The following is a 26481-nucleotide window of genomic DNA, read 5'->3' on the forward strand; positions in this document are numbered from 1 at the left end:
ACATAAGGAATTCAAGCATAGCACATACAGCCAAAGACTTTAAAATGAAAGACAGAGGGTTTTTGTTCATACTGGATCTCAAAAGGAGTTTTGAACACCAATTCTTTAATGATGTTTCTGTTTTGAATGTAGTTGGTAGTGTTAACTGCCTCAGCCCAAAATTTCATAGGGAGATTACACTGTAATAATAAACACCTTGCCATTTCAACAACTGTTCTGTTTTTCTTTTCAGCCTTACCATTCTGCTGTGGACTATAAGCAACTGTTAATTGATGGTGAATCCCAGCAGTTGACAAAAGCTTCTCAAATTCATTTGAAGTGTATTCAGCTCCATTATCGGTCCTTAACACCTTGATGCTTAGGCTAGCAAAGTTCTCAACTTGTGCTTTGAACTCAGAAAAACTCCTTATAGCTTCTGATTTATTCTTCAAGAAGTAAATCCAACAGTAATTAGAGAAATCATCAATAAACATGATATAATTCCTGCTTCCACTCAGTGAGGGATTCTTCATAAGACCACTCAAGTCAGTATGAACTAGCTCCAACTTCTTTGTAACTCTCCAACTATTTTCCTTAGGAAAAGGTTTCCTGGTCTGCTTCCCAAGCTAACAGACATCACACAACTTCTCTGGTTTAACAATGTTAGGTAGACCTATTACAAGGTCTTTTGAAGTCATTGTTGTCAGTGAATTATAATTCACATGACCAACTTGTTTATGCCACAATTCAGATAAATCCTTCTCAGCATAGAGAGCTAGTTGTTTACTTTTAGACAATTTCATAGGATAACACTTATTCTTCATGCTCACAGTTAATAATTCAACACTAGCAGGATCGAATATTGTGCATTGCCTATCTTTAAACAATAAGGCATAACCATTATCATTTAATTGACCTACACTAAGTAGATTCTGATCAGCTTCAGGCACATAATGCACATCATGAACAAACCTCATACCAGATGCAGTTTTCACTCCTATGGTGCCTACTCTAAGTATCTTCATGTATAGACCATTACCTATTTTCACACAAGCCCTATAGCTTTTATCAAGCTCAGTGAAAAGATTAACATTACCTGTCAAGTGGTTTGAGCAGCCACTGTCAATCAACCAGGTGTTTTTCTCATCAATCTCATCATTTGCCTTAGCCATAAACAATTCCTCAAATTCATCTTTTTCTTCAACCACTGCAGCCTTGCCTTCAACTTCTTGTTTCTTGGCTTTACACACTTTCTCCACATGTCCAAGTTGCTGGCAAGATCGACACCTCACATGAGGTCTATACCAACAATACTTTGGAGTATGATTGGTCTTTTTACAGTGAGTACAGGGAGGAAATTTATCATGACTCTTCCCTTGTTTTGCAGATCCAGACTTAGTGCCTTTAGCACTATTCTTCTTAGAGCTTTCAGATTTAGCTTTCAAACCCTTAGTTTTAGCTACTAAGGCATTCTCAACAGAGTCTTCATCCTTGAGGGCTTTTCTCTGCTCAAAAGCCAATATAGTAGAGATCAATTCCTTTGAATCCTCAAGTGATGTCACTTTTGATTCAAACTTGTCTGACATACTCACCAAAATTTTGTTGACCATCCTTTGATCAGTGACTTCTTGTCCCAACATTCTGAGCTGATTCACCAGCTTCAACATCTTATCCGTATACTCTTGAATACCCTCATTTTCCTTCATTTCATCACCTCAAACTGTTTCAATAAATTCATAATTTGTATCACCCTTGTTCTGTCATTGCCTTAATATTCTTCTCTGATGTTATCTCATACTTGCTTAGGATCCTCCAAATGCATAATCTTGACAAAGATTGACTCTGACACAGCTGACTGCAGGCTAATCAAAGCCTTGTATCTCTTTGCAACTTCCCCCGAGTGTTGTTTAATTTGAGCTAAAGTCGGATTAGCATGCCTTTGAATAGGCATCTCACCAGACTCCACCACATCCCATAGGTCGAATGCCTTAAGATATGATCTCATCTTCACTGCCCAGAAAGGATAATTAACACCAGTGAATATAGGAGGTGCAGTTGCACTAATTCCAACTGTTGCCATATAGAAATTGAAGATGATACGATCAAAAGCAAAATGTTACAGGTCCCTTGAGAAAAAACACTCTGATACCATGTAAAAGAACTCGATTTTCACTGACAGAGGCTAAATAAGAAAATGAAGAAGAAAGAGAAGAACAGAGTATCAGCTTAGAAGTAAAATGAGAATTTCATTGATTAAGAAGATATATCAAAAACAACGGCTACAAGCAAATATATTCACTACTAAGAGCTGTTCCTTAGATGTAGCCTCGAAAAACCTAACAAAATCGGATCGAAGCACAGAAAACGGAAGGAGAGTTTTCTGTTGCTCTAACAGTCAAAAAACAAAGAACAAAGAAAATAACAACCAAATGACCATTCGGCTAACAAAAACGACACTCATGAAGAACGTTTTACAAGAAAAATTAAAAGACTAGTGAAACGACACTAATGGTCATCGTTTCACAAACTTAAAACACTTAAATGCCTTTACGACGTTGTTTTACTTAGCTCAAACCACCTTTCAAAATTCAGTTACTTCAGGTGCTTTCCATCAGCCTTCAGTAGTTGATTTTTTAGATTAAAGATCACTTTCCAACAAATTCTTCTTTGTTTCCTTTTTGTTGGGTTTCACTCTTTCCAGGGTTTAAGGTTTTGAGTTCTTTTGCTTTCTAGTGGGAAGCTCACACGCCTCACGGTTCACAACTATTTAAAGCGTGAGAGTTTAGCTTGGGCCCTAAACTCATACAATACAACGGTAAATATTAAAAAAAAACACTAGCCAATACATTCAAATATTTTAAATAGCTAAAATATTCTACTCCTAAACATAGAGCGTGGACTCACCCACAACCCTATTTGGTGGAGCTAAGGTATAAAAATAATTCACAAGTACTTATAGGCAAAGGATAAAGTTGTTAGAATATAGAAAATATTGGGAAATGGTTTGAAGGGGTGTATTTATCTCATTTTCTTAAAATTTTTATTCAGATTCATTATTGGTGTGCAAAAGTGTTTCTTAGGATAAACTTTAAATACACAATAAGTTCAGTCATTGACTACATTTTGTATGGACAAAATTAATTCACTGAACATTTATTAATATATGACAAGATTATTAAATTTTTTATAGAATTTTTCTATAGCAAAACAATATAGAAGCAATTCAAAAGAATTTGAAGGAGAAAGTGATTGTAAGTTGTTTCTTTGTTGATATAATTTCATAAAAACCAAGAAATTTTATTTATAAACAAATTTATGTCTCTTTGTTCAAAGTTAGTCAACCTTTTGAACAAATATAGTTGTTTGAGCAAATACAACTATTCAACCAAATCAGGGAGACTGCATTAATTATGTAATTTTTCTATAAATGTTACGTTAACTTATATTAATCTGGGGTGAGCAACATTGTAAGGTTATCATGGATCGTGGTGGACCAATGGGTTTGGATCGATTTTAAGGTGATCTTGTGACTTAACGAGTGATCCATGATTCAAATTTTGTATGGCCGACACTTTTAAGGTGGTCCATTGTCCTAGACATTTTATCTATTTACCCAAGATTAAAAGACTAGACTTGTTCCTACGGTTTAGTCCTTATGAAATCGAGTCTTGAATCAATTCTAAACTAACAATCATTTAAAAAATTATATAAAAAATAAGATAAATATTTAGAAATAAGAAAGATGCTGTTTTAAAAGATCTTAACCATATTAAGTTAAAGAGTTACATAATATTAAAACATTTATATCCAATACAAACAATAAATAAATAAATAAAAAATCTACCGACAACACCAAACAAAATGTAAGAATTTTAAAGTAATGTAACTTAAAAATAAATGTGAACTATTGCACGGATATGTATGAATTTTTCTTATAGTATTTATGAATTTGATATACTATTTGAGTGTAATATTATTATTTTTTAAATAATTATAAGAATTCTTAATCGTATCAAATCATAAGCTTAATCGTAGAGTTAACCTTACAAAAATATGACCTAATCCACGATTAAAATTTTTTAAAACTGATCTTATACAAGTGATGTATAATCATGACTTTAAAAAAATCCACCTAAACCATGCAGTAGCGAAGGGAATGGGCCGTTAGTAGGGTTCCTGTCTCTCAAAAGTTTTAAAATTTCATAATATACTTTTGATTTTTTTAGAATTTTATCCTTACAATAATTTTTTTGTTTAGTGAAATGCTTTATAGTAATTAGTCAACAATTAATTTTAATAGACTTAAAGATTAAATAAAATCTATTGTAGAAGAATTATTCCCTAAGCCACATTGTTCTAAGAACTTAGGATCAACTTAGCTCTTGTCTGTCCCTTCAAACACGAAATTCTTACTCCGTCACTAAAAAATGCTCGCCTCTAAATTATTAGAAGACAAAGACAACCATTTTCCTAATTTCAATAATAATGAGTGAAATGAAATTGCAACTAGACATGTAGTGGTACCTTGGGTATGGGGTGTGAGGTCTACATGGAGTAAGAGAGAGTGAGTAAAGGCATGGGGGTGAAAGAGAGGGTGTGCAAAGTGGATCCAAATCAAGGCATGGAGGAAATAGCCAGGATTTGAGTCAAATTATGAAAGCACAAAAATATAGGTGTGATTTTCTTCACTTTGCATTATTGGGCCATCAATATGAGCTTGCTTCATTATGATTTTTGTTGATTCTCTCATTTAATATCTACTCCTCCTCCTAAGTAATGACAGGAGTCAATACTCTATAATTATCATTTTGGAAGCAAATTCTTCTGATATCATGGAACTGTTTTAACTTTTAAATCAAGCAACTTGAATTGAATGGCATCACTTTTTAAGACAGCAGATAACATTCCCTTCCCTCCAGGCTCCAATATTCAGACTAGTTAATAGCCTATATATATAAAATATTAATTTGATGTAGTTGCCAACATTGACATATCTATATATTGAAATCAATATTGTAAATTATAATATCCTTAACACTGATGGAGTAATTATGCCAACTATGGAATTCTTAAATTCTACTCCAGAAAGTGGCAGGGGGCCTGCAACAAAATACTCAGGTAGATGATGAGGTTTACAATTATTTTACATATTCTTCATTGGAGAACGAAGCATGTCAATTTGTTTACAGGAACCACGACTTTCTCACTTGGAAAAGCATGATTTCTATTGACGTAAGCAAAACCTTCATCTCTTTCTTATGGTGCTTCTGTTTTATCAGATTAATTATTACTATATATCGGATGCATTTGTTTTTTCTTCTCTATTAGCCTTTCAAACAAAAGAAACCGATCTTTCAAAAAACCAGATTCAAACAACCAAAAACCAAGCCACAATTTTCTATCAAAAAAATCAAAGAAAACACCTTAATCTAGCAACCACAATTACAATCCACAATCAAAGAAAACCAAAAAAATATAAAAAAAAATACATCATGGAGAAAGGAGAGAAACGGAGTGAGTTTGGGGGATTTTTTGGTTTGGGTTTCTAGGAATAGATTTTTATTTTTATTTTTTGGTTTATTGGTTGAAGCTTAAAGGAAGGAAGAGTTTAAAGAGCTATTACCGCCGGTTTAGGAGAGAAAGAGAGGCTTGAAACGGCGTCGGATAGGGAAAGTTTTTGGGCTTGGGTGCGTTGCCAGTAGGAGAGGAAAGAGAGGGTTACAGCCGGTCGGTTACAAAGGCAAATGAGGGAGGCTTTGAGTGAGGAAAGAGAGCTGGTGAAAGAGCAGAGAAAAAGCGTTCAGAGAGAAAAAGGTAACTGGTAGAAGAGAAAGAGGAAGAAGAAAAAAAATAATAAGAAGTCAGCTTGGGAGGGCCTCTAAACGACGCTGTTCTTGAGTACCTGGGAGAGGCTGCTACCAGAGCTCCAGATTGGAGTGTTTTGGGAAGCACGGTGGGCTAAGGACACGGGCTTGGGTGCTTACAAACAAATCAATTATTTTGGGTTACTGTCTAAGCCCAAACAAGGTAAAATCCTTTCCTTTATTATTTACATGGATATATTGCCTAGCCCAATATTGAGTTGAGGAATATTAAAAGTTAAAAATAATTATAAATAGGATAGTTTTTGCTAAATAGAGTATACATAAATAAAAAGTAAATCTATAAACAAAATATCTTGTGAGGATATATTTAGTTAAGAATATATATAATAAATAAATAAATACATGATTAGAAATATAAAAATTATTAAAAAATAAAATGATTATTTGAGTGATTCCACCTAAAATGGGCAAGGAATTATCTCTTTCGGGTGGATTTTTTAGGTATAGAATTCGAAACGAATTTTTACCGAAGCGTCGACATAAATTCAAACTCTAAACTCCAATATGCATTAACTCAGATAATCGTTTTGTTAATATTGAAAAAATAAATTTACATAATACTACATTTAGACTTTAACTAATATAGTTAGTTAATTAGTTTAAACAAACATCACTACATAAAATAAATTTAATTATTAAAATGAATTAATTGTTCATTTGATAAATTATATAGTTTAGTAAAAGATGTTAATCCATAATGTGAAGTGAAAGATATAGATTTAGATAGAAAGCAAAAAATGTATATAATAAAAAGAATAAATAAAAAATAATAATAATTAAAAAAATAATAAAAAAGATAATAATAATGAATATATAAATAAGGTAATCGATCATCCTAAACTATTAAACATATAGTTGCACAAATTACAAATCAACTAAATTAATAAACGCGTTCATATAGACATCATCATTTTATATTGTCATAGCATGCCACGTGTATTTTGTTAATGGGACGAGAATTCAAATGATGGGATTTCCTCGAAGAGCTCGTAGAGACAAGTTTTTTTCGGGGATATCCCTAGGTGAGGAAAACTTCGAGACTTCATCAAAACGTCAGGATGGTCTACGAACGATTTTTCAATAAAAGATTATCGCTCTCATTATTCAAAATTGAATAAATCATGACATCATTTTACGACTGCATCATGTGCATCCGTGAAGCCGAATAAAAGGCTCAATCAGCTAATGTAATAAAAAATTAATTAATAAGCAAGGATTAAGGAAAAATATGAATAAAATCAAAAGTAGGCTATAATATGATAACTTAAGATTAAATGGTACCATTTGTGGAACGAACGTCACGAAGGTACTAACCCTTCTTCGTGCGTAACCATACTCCCTAACTCGTTTCTAAAAATCGTAGACCAGTTCTCTTTCTTTCGATGGATTTAAAATTAATTTGGGATTTAGTCGTTTAAAATCGAGTTAATAGGTGACCAATCGTATTTTTAAAAAACGATTGGTGACGACTCATAATTTGTTTTTTCACCATGTCTAACAGTCAGATTTTCGGACCCCGCACGTTATAACAAGCTCAACTTGAATTAGAGGTTTAATTTAAGTCAATAAAGGGTACCAAGCAAGCAAGCCAAGCCAAACCCAGCCTGCTTAATTTTCTACACAATGGGCACCCAAAAGCAAACCATTGCTGGGGCCTGGGCTTGCTGGGCTCAAGTTTTACCACATGCTTCAACCCTAGCTCAACTTAAATTGAAGTTGACATGCCATAGTGAAATGTTGTAGTATCAAAGCTTAAGAGCTTGGAAAAGAGGTAAAAATAATCTGTTGATTATATGGACCTTTAGCTCAGGTCAAGACGATTGATTTCTGTATAGATTATATGTAATTACATCAGAAGTCGGGCCATATAACTAAAGAAATGTAGTTCACAGCTAGAGTCCTGATGGTGCGGCAGTACCAGAACCAACAAATGTAGTCCATTCACCTAAATAAGTATCTCACCATGGTTAAGCAAACACCTTTGAAGTCCGAAAGATTAAAGACTAGTCTCCAATGTGGACACCTCAGCTGCTGAAAGCCATCCTTTTCTTCTGAACTTCAGTAGGTAGCTTAACCTCAGTTGCCAGTCCAATAACTTGAAGAAATTTGATTACACACCAAGTCATGTCCAGTTGCCACCATTCCAGACCATGTCTGGCTGAGTATTTGAAAGCATGGTGGTTATTATGCCAACCCTCTCCAAATGAAAGCAATGCCATCCACCTGAAAAAGTTTGCAGATATTTTTATCAGTAACTTCTTAAGAAATAAACTTGACAAGAACTAGATGTGTATTAGTACAAGGGAAGTCAATTGTACCAATTGTTCCTGGACAAATCACCAGAATTCCATGCTTGCTTCCCCCACACATGGCAAGCTGAATTTACCAGCCAACTGATGTGGTAAAGCCATACAATCCTCACACCCTGCAATGCTTGCACGTTAATGCCTAGGCCTCCTTATGGTTAGTATGCTTATTTGTCTTCGCTAAGTAAAAGTTTCACTTTTGAAGATTAAAATTATACAGAAACTACTCCAGTCCAAAGTTGTTTGATCTTCATTCTAGCAAATCGAATGTAACACAAATGGGCTCCCCAAAAGCAAAATTTATCTACTTGAGGAATCAGATATGATAACCCCAGCCCCACGTTTGTTACAGGATTATCTTTTTCTAACAAATTGTCCAAACTGTTATCATATTAGCATAGATAAACATGGCCCAGCTTAAAGATTCAATTAGATAAGACTTCCAACTTGTGATTTAGTCCACAAGCTAGAATCTAACATGCTTTCTCATTTTTCCCTTCACTTTGAGCTAGAGTACAACTTCCTATAGCTATGTTTTTTCCTGTCAACTTAATGACAAAAATAATTTGAAAGTAGGGCCACTAGCTTGGTGGTATGAAGTAAATTGCAAGTGGAAGGCCCACCAATCAAACAAAGGGTTTATGACTCTTTAAGGATTTTTTTCGTCCTTTTTTCTTTTTCTAGTAACGAAAAGGGATGGCTGCAACTCATGCAAGAGACTATGTTGGCGGAGCTCCATGAAAACTTTTAGCTTAAGATATCTCTATGCTCTAAAAAGGAATATTCAAGGCAAAATAGGCTAATCCTCAAAACATGGGAAAATTGAAAAACTCGCTTACCATTCCCCAAACAAGGAAGGGAAACCCTCCTAGAGCATATAGCAAAACTCCAAGTGCAATTGGATGAAGAATGTAGGTACCCTCAAGAAACTTGTAGAAGGGTTGTTGCCGTAGATCCCCAACATTGGTTGGTTCTCCACACTGCAAATGTTCCATTGATACAAAACATTAAGAATATCAATTCGTTCTGTGCATATGTGAGTGCTTGCATGTTTGAGAAAGAGAGCGATAGAGTTACCTTTTCAATAACGGTGTTGGTATCAAAGAGCCAGCTCATGTGGCTGAACCAAAATCCTTCAATAGGGCTATGGGGGTCTCTGTTAGAATCACAAAATTGGTGGTGGTACCTATGTGTGCTTACCCAACTAATTGGATTCCCCTGCAAACACCAAAACCAACAATCATATAACAATCAAATGATACTGCCATTTCCATGAAAATATTCCTCAAAAATTTTTAAAGCTACCAACCTGAAGTGCCTGAACTCCACAATAAGCAAAGAAGTACTCAAGCCATTTTGGAACCTTGAAGCTTCTATGAGAAAGATTCCTATGAAAAGACAATGTAATCCCTAGAAGTCCTGTCACCACATAGAGTCCCACAGCAAGCCAAAAGGCGGGCCAATTGAAATGAAAAGGTGCAAAAAGGCTGAGCAAATGCATGCTTACAATAACACCAGCAATGGCCATATCCGAAGTGTTCCATTTTCTTCCCCAAAACGCCTTTTTCTTCCTTTGCACCACCACATTAGATAACAAAATTCTACCCGAGATTTTCCCTTCTGGGTCGGGCTCGTTTGCTTCAACTGACACCCCATTAGCCAATGCCAACACTTTCCTATTGCTGTAACTCCTATTCAAACGAGTGATACTCGCCTGCAGAGGACTCTGCTCTCCGTTTATTTGATTGAATTTTGGGTTTTGATGGCCAAAGTTTAAGACTTTGCAAGAGCAAGATCTGGTTTTCATTGTTGTCGCTCTTTGAGGAGGTGATACATCTAAGAACTTTAGCTTTGACAATAACGATGTGACGAAAGCCATTGGGTCTCAATTGGTGGGGTTCTCAAGAAAAAATTGGGTTTTATAAAAGTTGTGGTTGGTTTGTCCTTTTCTTTTAGAAAGACGGTTTATTTATTGAACCGATTAGTTAGAATGCCATAACAACTCTTGAACCAGAGTGGTAGAAGACTTCTATTAGCATAAGAAGACTAGATTTGGTGAGAAGGTTGGTTTGTACTTAAAACGACAAAATTTGAAGATTTTGAGTTATTGTCAAAGCACGAATTATATAAAGCTGGAAAAAGTATGCATTATAGATAGAGAAAGTGAGCTAAAGAAAAAGACAAAGGAGATAAAGCTGATAAGGTGATCTTGTTTATATGGGTGACGCTACAGTAAGTTTAATCTGTAAGGTCAATTAATAAAATTATTAAAAAATAATAATAAATTATATAATAAATTGATAGGTAAATAATATATATAATTTTTAAATTTATCTATTTTAGGATAACAGCATAGATAATTTTTAAATTTATTTAGTTTATTTTAAAAGTTATTTAATTTTTAATTTTATATTATTTTTAACTTTAAACTATAAGAATATTATTCTTTTTAATATTAAAATTAGATTTAATTAATTAATTCAATAAAAATTATTATTATCGCTTGTTACATTAACTTTCATACATTTACGTTAAGATTTTAAATTTACTTGTTCCACTTTTATAATATTTTATGTCAATTCTTATAATTTTACATTAAATATGTTCAGTAGTAACTTTTAACTATAATTATCTTTATATTTATTATTTTATTTAAAATAAAAATTTGAATATCACTACATATTTTTAGCCAAATAATATAAATATAAATATTTATTTTTCATTAAAATTATATTTTTTTACTTAATTAACTTATTACGTTAACTCTCATACATTTATATTAAGATTTAAAATTTAGTTATTCCACCTTTATATGTTTTTACGTCAATTGTTACAATTTTACGTCAAGGCTTATCTATATCAATTTTGAATTATAATTATATTTCTTATTATTATTTTTTATTTAAAAATTAAAATTTGTATATCGTTAAACACTTTTAACTCGATAATATAAATTTAAATATTTATTTTTCACTAAAATTAGATTTTTTTTACTTAATTGACTTGTTATGTTAACTTTTACACATTTACGTTAAGATTTAAAATTTAATTATTGCACATTTATAAGTTTTTACGTCAATTGTTACAGTTTTACGTCAAGGTTTACTAATGTCAATTTTGAACTATAATTATTTTTATTATTATTTTTTATTTAAAAATTAAAATTTATATATCGTTAAATACCTTCAGTATGAGAATATGAATTTAAATATTTATTTTTCACTAAAATTAGATTTTTTTACTTAATTGACTTGTTACGTTAGTTCTCACACATTTACGTTAAGATTTAAAATTTAGTTATTCTACCTTTATAAGTTTTTACTTCAAATCTTACAGTTTTACGTCAAGACTTTTCTATATCAATTTTAAACTATAATTATTTTTTTCTTTATTATTTTTATTTAAAAATTAAAATTGATATATCATTAAATACTTTTATTTTGAGAATATAAATTTAAATGTTTTTTTACTAGAATTAGATTTTTTTACTTAATTGACTTGTTATATTAAGTCACACATATTTACTTTAAGATTTAAAATTTAATTATTCTATTTTAATAAGTTTTTACGTCAATTCTTACAATTTTACGTCAAAATTTTTTATATCAAATTTGAACTATAATTATTTTTATCCTTATTATTTTTTATTTAAAAATTAAAATTTATATATCATTAAACACTTTTAATCCAAGAGTATAAATTTAAATGTTTGTTTTTCACTAAAATTAGATTTTTTTTTACTTAATTGACTTATTACGTTAACTCTCATACATTTACATTCAGATTTAAAATTTAGTTATTCTACTTTTATAAATTTTTATGTCAAATGTTACAATGTTACGTCAATACTTATCTGTGTCAATTTTGAATTACAATTATTTTTATTTTTATTATTATTATTTATTTAAAAATTAAAATATATATATCGTTAAACACTTTTGGTTAGAGAATATAAATTTAAATATTTGTTTTTCATTAAAATTAGATTTTTTTCCTTAATTGACTTATTACGTTAACTCTCACATATTTATGTTAAGATTTTAAATTTAGTTATTTTACCTTTACGAGTTTTTATGTCAGTTCTTGGTGCTTTACGTTAAGGATTTTTAATCATAACTTTTAAAAACTTTACGTATAGGTTTTTTAATGACAACTTTAAATTACATGTGTCTTTATTTTTATTATTATACATTTTTAATTTTGACTTCCTGATTTATTATAGTCATAATTCTATTTATAATATGAAATTTCAGCCATCAAATAAAAGCAATGCAAATAAATGATTTCTATTAATAACGTATAAAAAGAGCCCATCAAAGAGAAAATTTTTTGTTTACCTGTTGAATTTATTTTTCAGTTTCTTTATAAGTTTTAAATTAATGACTATAATTTAATCATATAGATCAAATGATCTTTATTAATTAACCTTACAGTACGGCAAAAAATGATTATCTTAATGTAGAATTTGCCGTTTAGATGAGAAGATGTGAGGTGAAATGAGACTCAGATATTTTTTTTGTTAGGATTTTGTTTTAGCCCTTTAATTTTCTAAATAATCTACCAATATGGATAGATATTTCCTTTTCTCCTTCCTGCCCTTTTTACTCTGATTTTTCTTTTCTTGCCTGGTTGACAGATAAGGCTATTCTCTCGCTAGGACGTTAAAGCAGCAGAAAAACCCGTGAGAGAAATCGCAACAACCGCGTCAATGTTTACGTCTCCGACTTAACCCTTTTCGGCCACGTGGTCGGTGAGAGGTACAGGTGCCAATCCATCTATTTCAAAGCCGAGTAGGGAGTCCCTTAGACCTACTTTTTTAAAACCCAATTAGGGATCTTTGAATGCTTATATCCTTTTTCACGTTTTTGGTTGGGAATTTGAGTTCAGCTCCCTTGAGCTGAAATTGGGTACAAATCTTAATCACCAATGGTGTGTTCAGCTTGGGTACTCTTGCTTAACTGGAAGCAACTGTACCCTTAATAAGCAGTCAAGAGGATTTTTCTTTAAAAGTTATTAAATTACAAATCATGGTAACTAGATTATCTTGCACCATATATTGAAAACAATGGAATTATCCAATCATTTTGCCTTCAATTTAAGAGTTTTTTCATGCTTGTCTGTGTCATGATTCATGCTCTGGTTTTTATGCATAAGTTGGCATTTCTACTTTCTTAAAAGCTTGCAATTTTATTAACCAGTACAGTTGTTTTGCTAGGTCTCTGGTTTTGAAGAAGTGTAGAATGGCAAATAGGAATCCTATAAGGGTGAGTAAATGGGTGGATTGAGTGGTTGATTCATCATACATAAAGATCAAATAGATAAAGTATTTTTAAAAAAATCGATCAAAATCAATCAAATATAAAAAAAGACTAAATTGACTAAACATAGAATTAGTTTGGTTGGTCCGATTTTGGACCAATGGATCAAAATTTTACTACTTTTTTTTTTACATATTATAATATTAAAACTTATAAATTTCATCTATAATTATATATATATATATATATATATGAAATTAATGATATAACTTATATGTTATAATATTTTATATCAAAATTTGTATAAATAATAATTAATTATAAACAATATGTTATAAAATCTAAAGAGATGGCTAATAAACTTATTAAGTGTAATCATATTAATAAAGTTTATTATAAGTTATAGTAATGCTTATGTATAAATTATATATATATATATATAATATATTACTTTATTATATGTATATAAAATTAATGATAAAAATTATATATTAAAATGTTTTATATAATCATATAAATAAAGTATATTATAAGTTATAGTAATGCTTATTTATAAATTAAATATATGTATATAAAATATATGACTTTATTATATATATATATATAGATGAAATTAATGACATAACTTAAGATGAAATTAATGACATAACTTATATATTATAATGTTTTATATCGAAGTTTCTATAAATAATAACTAATTATAAACAATATATTATAAAATCAAAAGTGATAACTAATAAAGTTATTAAGTATAATCATATAAATAAAGTTTATTATAAATTATAGTAATGCTTATGTATAAATTAAATATATGTATATATAATATATTTATACAATTATATATATATTCATAACATTTTGTATTATGATATTAATGTGTAGGATATTTACTATCATATATTATAATATTTGCATATAACTTATATCATTTAAAATATATAACTTGTAATTTCATATTTATACAAATTTATAAATAAATAAATATATATAACTAATATTAAATTACTATGATTATGATTTGTATACGTATGTATAATACTCTAATATAAGAGTGAGCACATGGGTGGATTGAGTGATTTGGTCCACCATACCTAAGGTCCAAATGGACCAATCATTTTTAAAATACTAACCAAAACCAACCAAATATAAATGAAGACCAAACCAACTAAATGTAGAATTGGTTTCGTTGGTCCAATTTTGGACCAATAGACCAACATTATATCACCTTTTTTTTACATATTATAATATTAAAACTTATAAACTTCATACATAACTATATATATATGAAATTAATTATATAACTTATATGTTATAATGTTTTATATCAAAGTTTGCTTAAATAATAATTAATTATAAACAATATATTATAAAATCTAAGGTGATAGCTAATAAACTTATTAAGTGTAATCATATAAATAACGTTTATTATAAGTTATAGTAATGCTTATATATAAATTAAATATATGTATATATATAAAATATATTACTTTATTATATATTTATATATAAAATTAATGATACAAATTATATGTTAAAATATTTTATATAATCATGTAAATAAAGTCTATTATGAGTTATAGTAATGCTTATGTATAAATTAAATATATGTATATAAAATATATGACTTTATTATATATATTTATATAGATGAAATTAATGACATAACTTATATGTTATAATATTTTATATCAAAATTTGTATAAATAATGACTAATTATAAACAATTTGTTATAAAATCAAAGGTGATAACTAATAAAATTATTAAGTATAATAATATAAATAAAGTTTATTATAAATTATAGTAATGCTTATGTATAAATTAAATATGTGTATCTAATATATTTATAAAATTATATATATATATGCGTAATATTTTGTATTATAAAACATTACAAAGGTGCAACAATTAAAACAGATTAATATGTAGGATATTTACTATCATATATTATAATATTAACATATAACTTATATTATTTAAAGTATATAACTTGTAATTTCATATTAATATAAATTCATAAATAAATAAATATATATAACTAATATTAAATTACTATGATTATGATTTATATACGTACGTATAATAACCTAATATAGGGGTGAGCTAACGGGTGGATTAATTGTTTTGGTCCACCATACCTAGGGACCAAATGGACTAATTATTTTTAAAAAATCGATCAAAACCATCAAATATAAAGAAAGACCAAACCGACCAAATATAAAATTGATTTGGTTGGTCTAATTTTGGACCAATGGACCAAAATTTTATCACTTTTTTTTACATATTATAATATTAAAACTTATAAACTTCATCTATAATTATATATATATATGAAATTAATGATATAGCTTATATGTTATAATGTTTTATATCAAAATGTGTATAAATAATAGTAATTATAAATAATATGTTATAAGAACTAAGATGATAGCTAATAAACTTATTAAGTGTAATCATATAAATAAAGTTTATTATTAGTTATAATTGTCATAACGTGTGGGTCCGTGAACCCAATCGCTAGATGTGGAGAAGATAAAACAAGTTAATCATATTTGGAATCGCCACCAATCATCTTTTTTAGGTGCGATTGGTCACTTATTAACTCGGTTCTGATCAACGAAATCTTAAATTAATTTTAGGTCTGTCGAAAGAATGAGAATTGCTTTATGATTTTTTAGAGATGGGTTCGGAAGTGCGGTTACATACGGAGAAGAGTTAGCACCTCCGTGGCATCTGTTCCACGAACGACATCATTTAATCTTAAGTTATCTTTATCACGACTCGGAACCTCCCTCAGGCCCATGACAATCGTCGCGATGTCCCAATTGACACTCATTATCCGAAATGCCAACCGGAACCCCGTAAGGCTTACATATCAGTTTCTTTCCTTTCCTGTGAGCAATCGTTGTTAAATATCGAGTTTTTAGAGAATATACACTATTTTAGATCAAAAACAATCAAAATAAAATTTTTACCACACAGGGGTATTTTGGTCATTTTTTTTTCAAAAATTTTGAAATTGGCTAAAACGTAATATACAAGTACAAAACACATAATTCATATTCAAAATGAGTTTAAAAGTCTAAAATCTTCATTTAAAACGAAATTACGGTTATTTGAATATAATAAGAAAATAAAAGAAATATTAAGTGAAATATTCTGTTTTCTTACAAAACAATATTTATAGAGTTATACGTGAATAATTTTTATAACGTAAAAACTAAATAAATTTATACATACTGAAATACAGTAAGCCAAAATATTTAATTAATTTACAATAACAAGAGGGCCCCCGAATAAACAAAAGTAAAGAGGACTGTGAACCTACGATTTGGAAAATGCAGATCCAATGGTAGTCCTCGATGAGATCAGCTATCTACAGTCTATACTGAACCTGAAATGGGTGGAAAGGAGTTGGGTGAGATTTTTGCAATCCCAATGAGTAAACAGACATTATCATAAATATCTAAAGGCGAGTAAAATGGAGGCAAGTTTAAACAATAAATTTCAACCCATTTCATAATGTTTCCAATTTATTTCTTAAACCATAAAATATTTGTAATTTACCAAAACAGTTGTTAAGGCTTATGTCTTTTATTAAAACAAGGCTCAAGCCAAAACTAATTCTCGGGGATACCTTGGCCGAGGCATCTAACCGAGTCTGCCAAGGGTGTCAAAATATTCACACGTGAAACACATTTTTATTTTTAAAACCAGCCGTTCCTTGGCATTGGCCGAGTTACACATTCACGTGGGGGTTCGACGTGAAGTGAGCTCTAATACTACCTCGGGAGTTACCCTCCTCATCTCTACAACCGGAGTAACTATATAACTGGGTTTACCGTGCCCCTCTAATAGGCAGTCCACGAAAACCCGTCACTGTAGTGACTAACCCACCAATTTTAATAAAATTTCGACAGTATAACGTGGCTTTTATTTATTTATCCAGCCTGTATAGTAAAAACAACTTACATAAATTTCCCAATGCACTCACAAAATATAGCCACATATACTCATTTCTCATAAGTCATTCCTAGGAAAATATATATTTTTCAAGTAAATTTGTAGCCTCCAATTACTCAATTTCATAATCAATACAATATAATTTTATTTGTCACATTTATTCCTAAAACATTAAAAATCCCGTTTTAATCTCGTTTTCATTTCATAAAATACATAAAGGGCATTTAAAAATAAACTGTCAAGCCCGACCTTATAAAATACTTTTCATGTCATTCATATGATTGACAATATGCTTGCATACTTGGAAAGCCTCGAAAGAAAAATCGTTAAAAGACGACAATGTACCAAATGGTACAATTAAGTTAATGTAAGCCTCGAACTAGATCAAATAGAGAATTTAAAATGAAATTAAGAATATTAAAGTCCCAGAATGGTTTAATATGGTGATTTAGAGTTCGAGGATCAATTTGGAGTCAAATCGAAATTTTTACTGTCTAGGGGTAAAATGATCATTTGCCATCCAAGGACACAATGAAAATTTTTAGAAAAGAATTTTTTTGGCCCCATTTGACTTATTGGAGTATTATTTGAGTATTGGAGTATAATTTGAGGGTTTGGTAGTGAAAAAGTTTAATTTTGGTGATTTCTAGAGTGTAGGGGCAAAATCGTAATTTTACCACTCGCGAACAAAATTTGAGATTTTGAGAGAATTTAGATCAAATTTTACAAATTGGAGAATGATATGAGTATAAGGGATGAAAAATATGTCTATGGGCAATTTTTCAATTTTTGGGGCAAAAATGTAATTTTTGACTTTTACGGGGGTAAAAGTGTAAATTTCAAAAATTACTCCACAAAGACTTTGGATAAGTCTGAGAATTTTATCTAAGCTATGGATATGTGGGACAAGTGTATGGTGAAAATTTGGAAACAAATGGATAGCTAGAATTTAAGGAATTAATAAAACATTAAAAAAATGAATAAAATAATATTATATTATTTTAGCCTTTAAAAAGGTAAAAATTCCAGAGTTCTCATCTTCTTCAGCTGTCCAAACCAGGGGAGAAAAGGGGGAAAAAAACAAATAAGAACCCTACCTGAAAATTTGGGGAAAATCAAGAGAAATCAAGAAATCAAGCACTGAAAAGGTAAATTTCATTGATTTTCCTTGTGATTTTCACTACCCATGCATTTTTTTCTCATTTCCATGCAAAATTAGAAAGTGGGTATGGACACCCATGCTAGCCAAACCTCCATGGATGAGTTTTGAGCTTGATTTTTGGTTGATTATTATTGAATTAAGTGATTTTAGTTAAGTTATATTGAAATATAGCAAAAATAAGCTAAAGATATAATTTTCTCCCATTGAAACCCATTATGCTGAATTTTCTAGGGGAATATTGGCTGCTGATCTTGATGTTTATTTGAGGAATTATGATGAATAATGATGAATTATGAGCCTAGAAAAATAATGGAAATTTTCGGAGCAAAAATATAAATTTTTACCCACTAGGGGTATTTTCGTAATTTGCTATCGAGACTGATAATTTGCACCACACTGAGGGACATTAAGTCAATTTGGGTGCAATTGAGGTATAGAAATTGAAAAAAATTAATTTGGAGTTTAAACGGACGCGTATATCGATTTATCGGGTAAAAGATCGAAATAGGCTAACACCGCATTTAGGCAAAAATTTAGACATTTTTGCATTCCATATCAAGCATTAGTAGTCTAAATTAGTTTAATTTCAATTTAGTACTAATGTGGTGAATTTCTCGATTTTGTACTGTGTCAAGGTGGTGAGTCCTCTGATAAAGGCAAGGGAATTACACCCGAGGACCTATAGTTTGAGTATTTCGAAAATCCCCACTCTAGACACGGTGAGTAACCTTACCATCATTTTAATTATCTAAAGTATGTTTTTATTCGGTTTTGGTGAATTTTATGAAAATGAGTTCAAATGGTAAATTTTTATGTTTTGTAAACAAAATTAGTTTAAATGAAAATATTTTATAAATTGTCTTGAAACGAAATAACGATTTTGAAAATAGAATAATTGGAGACCACTGATATGTTGTAAATTTAAAATTGAATTAATGGCTTATGTTATTGTATTGGCATGACTGGCTGGGTTGTGTTTTTTATGAATTATATGAATTGCTTTATTTTACCCTTGCAGGCTGGGTAGTAATATATTAGCCCTGTCATGCTGTCAAAATTTTATTGTATGGTGGGTTTGACTTGCTGCAGTGGGCTAGATTCTGTGGACTAGCCTATTAAAGGGGCACGGAATCCTGTTATATTTTTACCTCGGTTGGAGAGGTGAGTAGGGTAACTCCTGAGGTATAACTTTTAGAGTTCACTTCACGCAAAACCACCACGTGAAGGGGAACTCGGCCAACTCCAAGGAATGGTTATGTTTTCAAAATAAAAACATGACTTTCTAATAGCCTTGGCGGACTCAGTTGGGATAGCCCTCGGCCAAGGTATCCTAGATAACTGAGTATGATAATAATTTTTGGCATGAGCCAAGCTTTTTAAGAAATTCATAAGCCATACTGATTACTTGCTTTAACTAACTAAAACTATCAATTTAACTAAAAATCAAAACCTAAAAATTCCAAAATTCCACCCCCCTTGAATTTTGGCCAGCACATGGTGTCACTCTTTGATCTCTCTCCTCAAGCATGCCTAATGGAAATAAAGGCTTAGGAAAGGTAGAAATCAAGCTAAAATCGAAAAATCTTACCGTTAGACGCGTAAACGAACGAAATTCGTGATTTTCCCTTTGAATTTTCTTGTTTCTCTTTGGTTTTTCTTTTTTTCTTCCTTTCCTCTCTATTTCCTCTCTTTTTCTTCCTTATGGCCGGCTAGCACTAAAAATTTGGGTTTAAATGGGCTGACTTTTCCTTTAAAATATTATAATATTATTTTATTCATTTTTTTTGTTTTATTAATTCCTTAAATTCTAGCCATCCATTTGTTTCCAAATTTTCACCATATACTTGTCCCACATATCCATAGCTTAGATAAAATTCTCAGACTTATCCAAAGTCTTGGTGGAGTAATTTTTAAAATTTACACTTTTGCCCCCGTAAAAGTTAAAAATTACATTTTTGCCCTAAAAACTGAAAAATTGCCCATAGACATATTTTTCATCCCTTATACTCATACCATTCTCCAATTTTTCAAATTTGATCTAAATTCTCTCAAAATTTCAAATTTTTGTCCGTGGATGGCAAAATTACGATTTTACCCCTACACTCCAGAATTAAACTTTTTCACTTCCTATCATTAAATTATACTCCAAATAGTTAATCTTGGTAAAAGATTTCACTCCATGATCAAATTATTATCTTTGGTGGCAAAATGATGACTTTTGCCCTTGAACATCAAAATTTCCAATTTTACCCCTAATGAACTCTCGAACTCCGAACAATCATTTTTAGTCATTCCTTGACTATAAAATATTAAATTTTATCCTACAATTCTTATTTGAACTAGTTCGAGGCTAAATCAACTCAAGTGTACCATTAGATACAATACCGAGTTTCGTATATTCTTAGATACTTTTCCTAACATAATAACATGCTACTCAGTGCATGTATGTCATGACATGTGTTTATAGGGTCGGGTTTTACAACTCTACCCCCCTTAAAATAAAATTTTGACCTCAAAATTTCACTTACCAGATTCGACAAATAGATGCGGGTATTGATTCCTCATCTGCTGCTCCACTTCCAATGTCATTTCCTCCATTCGAGCACTTTTCCACAACACTTTGACCATTGAAATACTCTTGTTCCTCAGTACTCGATCCTTTCGATCCAAGATACTCACAGGTTGTGCGTCAAACTTCAAATCGTCATGCAACTCGATCGGAGGTGCTTCGAGGACGTGAGAGGGATCTGGTACATATTTCTTAAGCATGGAGACATGGAAAAAGTTGTGGATCCGATTTAACTCCGGAGGTAATTCTAACCGATAAGCCACTGGTCCAATCCTTTCAATGATTCAGAATGGTCCAATATATCTCGGGTTGAGCTTTCCCCTCTTCGTAAATCGAATCACACCTTTCATCATCCAATAAATACCACAAATTATCACAATAGTATAATCAAATAAGATTTAATACTCGAAATTTTCAAATTATTACCTTTCCAAGGAGAAACCTTAAGAAAAACTTTATCGTCGACTTCAAACTCCAAATCTTTCCTTCATTTATCCGAATAATTCTTCTGCCTATCTTGAGCTGTCTTTAATCGCTATCGGATAACTTTGACCTTATCGTTTGTCAAATCAATCAATTCCACATTCACCAATTTCCTCTCACCTACTTCATCCCAACAGAGCGGAGTCCGACATTTCCTTCCATACAAAGCCTCGTATGGTGCCATCCCAATACTACATTGAAAACTGTTATTATAAGCAAACTCCACTAATGGCAAGTGTCTGTCTCAACTCCCGATAAAGTCAATGACACAAGCCCGTAACATATCCTCTAATGTCTGAATAGTTCTCTCAGATTGACCATCTGTCTGCGGATGAAAGGCAGTACTAAATCTCAATTTAGTTCCAAGAGCTTCCTGAAATTTTGACCAAAATCGAGAAGTAAATCGAGGGTCTCGATCTGACACAATAGAAATTGGAACTCCATGTAATCTCACAACCTCATCTATATAAAGTCTTGCCAGCCTCTCAATAGAAAATGTGCTATGGATAGCCAAGAAATGGGCGGACTTAGTCAATCTATCCACAATCACCCAAATAGCATCTTTCCTACTTTGTGTCCGCGGTAAACCCAATACAAAGTCCATAGTCACGTGTTCCCACTTTCATTCAGGAATCGGTAAAGGCTGAAGAGTACCTGACGGTTTTTGATGCTCCGCCTTGATCTGTTGGCATGTGAGACATTTCGCTATAAACTCTGCTATGTCTCGTTTCATACCCGGCCACCAATAACTTTCTTTAATAGTCCGATACATCTTGGTGCTTCCGGGATGTAAAGCGTAGGCGGAAGAATGAGCTTCTTCCAAAATAGCTCGTCTCAACTGATCATCCTTAGGGACACAAATTCGGTCTCTAAGCATCAAAGTACCATCATCGTTGAGTCTAAACTTACTAGCTTCTCCATCTTGCAACTTTTGAACTCTCTATTTCAACCAATAATCAAATTTCTGCAATTCTCTGATCTGATTCAACAATGAAGGTCTCACGATGAAACTAGCAAGTAGGGTTCCATCCTCACCATTATTCAACTGGATCCCTAGAGATTTCATCTCAAGTAACATCGAAAAATAAGAACTCCGAAGTGTTGCTAACGACGATGAGGATTTACGACTTAAGGCATCCGCTACAACATTTGCTGTAAAGCCCAACCTTATAAAATACTATTCATGACATACATGTGATGATAGCATGATTGCATGCTAGGAGAGTCCCGAAAAATTTACAAAAGTCGGTATTGTACCTAGAGGTACAACAAAGTTTATTTAATCCTCGAACTAGATCAAATAGGAATTTTAAGGTGAGATTAAGAGTTACACAGTTCATGGATGACTTAAAATGGTAATTTGGAGTTTGAGGATCAATTTGGAGTTAAATCGGAATTTTCACTAACTAGGGGCAAAATGGTCATTTGCCACCTGGGGACAAAATGGGAATTTTAGAAAAGATTTTTTTTGACCCCATTTGACTTATTAGAGTATAATTTGACTTATTGAAGTATGATTTGAGGTTTAGAAGTGAAAAATTTTAATTTCGGTTTAATTTGGAGTATAAGGGTAAAATGGTAATTTTGCCACCTCAGGGGCAAAATTGTAATTTTCCACCACCAGGATATTTTTTCCAGCACATGGTCTTCCTTGTCTTCATCTTTGACCGTTGACTAAACATGTGGTGGAGATAAAATGTTTAAATTTTTAAAATTTTAAAAACGGGCCAATGACATGATGCCATGTGTCATGCCTTTATTAATTTATTATTTTCCTTTTTAAAAGGCACAAAATCAGCCCATCTTCCACCCCATGGCCGGCCAAACCAGCAAGAAGAGAGAGAAAACAAAAACAAAACCCTAGAGAGAGAAAATCAAAGAAAAAGTGTGAATTTTCAAGGAAATTAAGTGAAAAAGGTGAGTTTTTTTCTATTAAGCTTGAGTTTTCTTATTCCCAAGCATTTCTCTTTATTTTCCATGATTAAATTACATGTTTTCATGATGAATTAAATTCTGAAAAAATGGGTTAGGAGAGAGAAAGTTGTTGGATTTATTTGATTTTAATTTATGTTAGTGTTTTTAGTTAGTTTAGCATATTTAGAAACAAAACAACAAGAAAAGAATTTATTTTCTCCCCCAACCATTAATGGCTGAATTTACCATGTAGTGAGTGAGGATGAGTTTGATTTTATTCTAGGAGAATTGTTTAAGGAATGATGAATTATGAGCCTAGAAAAATAATGAGAATTTTCGGAGCAAAAATACGAATTTTTACCCACTAGGGGTATTTTCGTAATTTGCTGTTGGGACTGATAATTTGCACCACACTGAGGGACATTAAGTTAATTTGGGTGCAATTGAGGTATAGAAACTGAAAAGAATTAAATTGGAGTTTAAACGGACCCGTTAGGAATTTAATCGGGTGATAAGACGAATTAGGCCAATACCGGGTTTAAATAGTTACCAGTGCATTTTTGCATTCCATATCATGCATTGGTAATCTAAATTAGTTTAATTTTGATTTAGTACCAACTTGGTGAAACTCTCGATTTTGTATTGTGTCAAGGTGGTGAGTCCTCCGATAAAGGCAAGCAAATTGCATTCGAGGACCAATAGACAGAGTGCTTCGAAAGTCCGCATTCTAGACATTGTGAGTAAACTTACTGTCATTTTAATTATCTAGGGTGGTTTTTAAATGCTTTCATGAATTCTATGGAAAAAGGAATTTAAAAAGATAAATTTTCATGTTTTATGAATAAATGAGTTTCAATGAAATTAAATTATAAATTGTTTTGAAATTAATAGTGATTTTGAAAAATAGAGTACACGGAGACAGTTAATTGTGGCAATTTGATTGTTTAAATTAACTGGCTTATGATAAATCGAGCATGATTGGCTAGTAGGCAATTGTATTGAAATGCGAATTGTTTGGTTACCTTGAAAAACTACGAATTACAAAATTGCCATATCATGTTATTGAGTTTTATTATATGGTGGATTATATATTAATTAATCACTACAGTAGGGGGTTTCGGTGGACCAGCCTTTTAGAGGGGCACGGTAAACCCCATTATATTCTTACCTCGAACGGAGAGGCGCGTAGGGTATCTCCTGGGGTAAAGTTTAGGGTTCACTTCACGCTAAACCACCACGTGAGGGGAAACTCAGCCAACGCCAAGGAACGGCTATGTTTTCAAAACAAAAACATGATTTATGTGAAATGTGAATTTTAATAGCCTTGGCGGTCTCGGTAGGATGCCTCGGCCAAGGTGTCCCCGACAATGGATTTATGGCACAAGCCTAGATTTTTATGAGATTCATAAGCCTCTTTACGTGTTTTGAACAAAATGTGTTCTAATGCTATAACCCAGTTTATGATGATTTACTTTATTGTCTCCATGTACTCAACTCTATATGTTTATGATGATGTTTGTTTACTCATTGGGATTTTATAATCTCACCACCCTCCTTTCCACCCATTTCAGGTTCAGTATAGACTGTAGATAGCTGATCTCATCGAGGACTACAGTGGGATCTGCATTTTCCAAATCGTAGGTTCACAGTCCTCTTTACTTTTGTTTATTCGGGGGCACTATTGTTATTGTAAATTAAATTAAATATTTTGGCTTACTGTATTTAAGTATGTATAAATTTATTTAACTTTTACGTTATAAAAATTATTCACGTATAACTCTATAAATATTGTTTTATAAGAAAATAGAATATTTTACTTAATATTTCTTTTATTTTCTTATTATATTCAAATAACCATAATTTCGTTTTAAATGAAGATTTTAGACTTTTAAACTCATTTTGAATATGAATTGTGTGTTTTGTACTTGTATATTACGTTTTAGCCAGTTTTAAAATTTTTGAGAAAAATGACCAAAATACCCTTGTGAGACGAAAAATTAATATTTTATTTGTTTAAAGTTGGAAACAGCTTAAAATATTTTAGAACACGATATTTGACAATGGTTGCTCACAAGGGAACAGAGAAACTGATAGTAAAGCCTTGCGGGGTTTCGGGTTTACATTCCGGGCAATAAGTGTCTACCGGGACACCGCGGCGGTTGTCACGGGCTCGAGGGGAGTACCGGGTCGTGACATTTGCTTTTCCCGGATGATAATCAATCACTAAGTCATAATCCTTAATCAACTCCAACCATAAGTAAGCTCTTTCTGGGTGAACAAATATTTCAAGCTTTTATGATAAGTAAAAATTCGACAACGCTCACCATATAAATAATGTCTCCAAATCTTCAATGCGAAGACTATTGCTGCTAACTCCAAGTCATGAGTAGGGTAATTCGTCTCGTGCTTCTTCAACTGTCGGGAAGCATAAGCTATTACTTTTTCATCTTGCATCAATACGCACCCTAATCCCAACTTAGATGCATCACTGTATACCACAAATTCTTTTCCATTAAAAGGAAGTGTTAAGACGGGAGCGAAGGTTAACCGGTTCTTTAGCTTCTGAAATCGATTCTCACAAACATCATCTCACTCATACTTAACTCCTTTACGAGTCAAACGAGTCAGAGGAGCTGCTATCAAAGAAAATCCCTGAACAAATCTCCGGTAATAACCAGCTAAGCCAAGGAAACTACGAATCTCAGTTACCGTTCTCGGTTGCTCCCATTGCAAGATTGCCTCAATCTTCTTGGGATAGACATAAATTCCAGCTCCAGACACCACATGTCCCAAGAAAACCACTTCCTTCAACCAGAATTCACATTTAGAGAACTTGGCATAGAGTTGTCTCTCGCGCAAAGTTTGCAACACAATGCGCAAATGGACAGCATGCTCATCATCATTCTTTGAATAAACCAGGATGTCATCTATGAATACTGTCACGACCCGGTACTCCCCTCGAGC

At 31.6% G+C, this 26481-nt stretch overlaps 1 protein-coding gene across 1 annotated transcript; it reads right to left on the reverse strand.

Annotated features, from left to right (window-relative positions):
• Positions 1-7624: 7624 nt before the first annotated feature.
• Positions 7625-10049, reverse strand: LOC18507067 (palmitoyl-monogalactosyldiacylglycerol delta-7 desaturase, chloroplastic-like). Its single transcript, XM_018124015.2, has 5 exons — positions 9480-10049; positions 9248-9388; positions 9010-9150; positions 8183-8289; positions 7625-8087 (listed from the first exon to the last, which is right to left on the reverse strand). The coding sequence occupies exons 1-5, from the start codon at positions 10047-10049 to the stop codon at positions 7889-7891; spliced, it is 1158 nt and encodes a 385-aa protein (XP_017979504.2). The 3' UTR covers positions 7625-7888.
• Positions 10050-26481: the final 16432 nt, after the last annotated feature.

This window comes from Theobroma cacao, chromosome 6 (assembly GCF_053813885.1).
Source record: "Theobroma cacao isolate CCN51 chromosome 6, ASM5381388v1, whole genome shotgun sequence".
Classification (NCBI taxonomy): domain Eukaryota; kingdom Viridiplantae; phylum Streptophyta; class Magnoliopsida; order Malvales; family Malvaceae; genus Theobroma; species Theobroma cacao.

Coding starts and splice junctions, on each gene's coding strand:
- LOC18507067 (XM_018124015.2), bottom strand. CDS start 10,049: ATGGCTTTCGTCACATCGTTATTGTCAAAGCTAAAGTTCTTAGATGTA. Junction 9,151..9,247: donor CCAACACCGTTATTGAAAAG/GTAACTCTATCG, acceptor GAACATTTGCAG/TGTGGAGAACCAACCAATGT. Junction 8,290..9,009: donor CCTTCCTTGTTTGGGGAATG/GTAAGCGAGTTT, acceptor CAAGCATTGCAG/GGTGTGAGGATTGTATGGCT.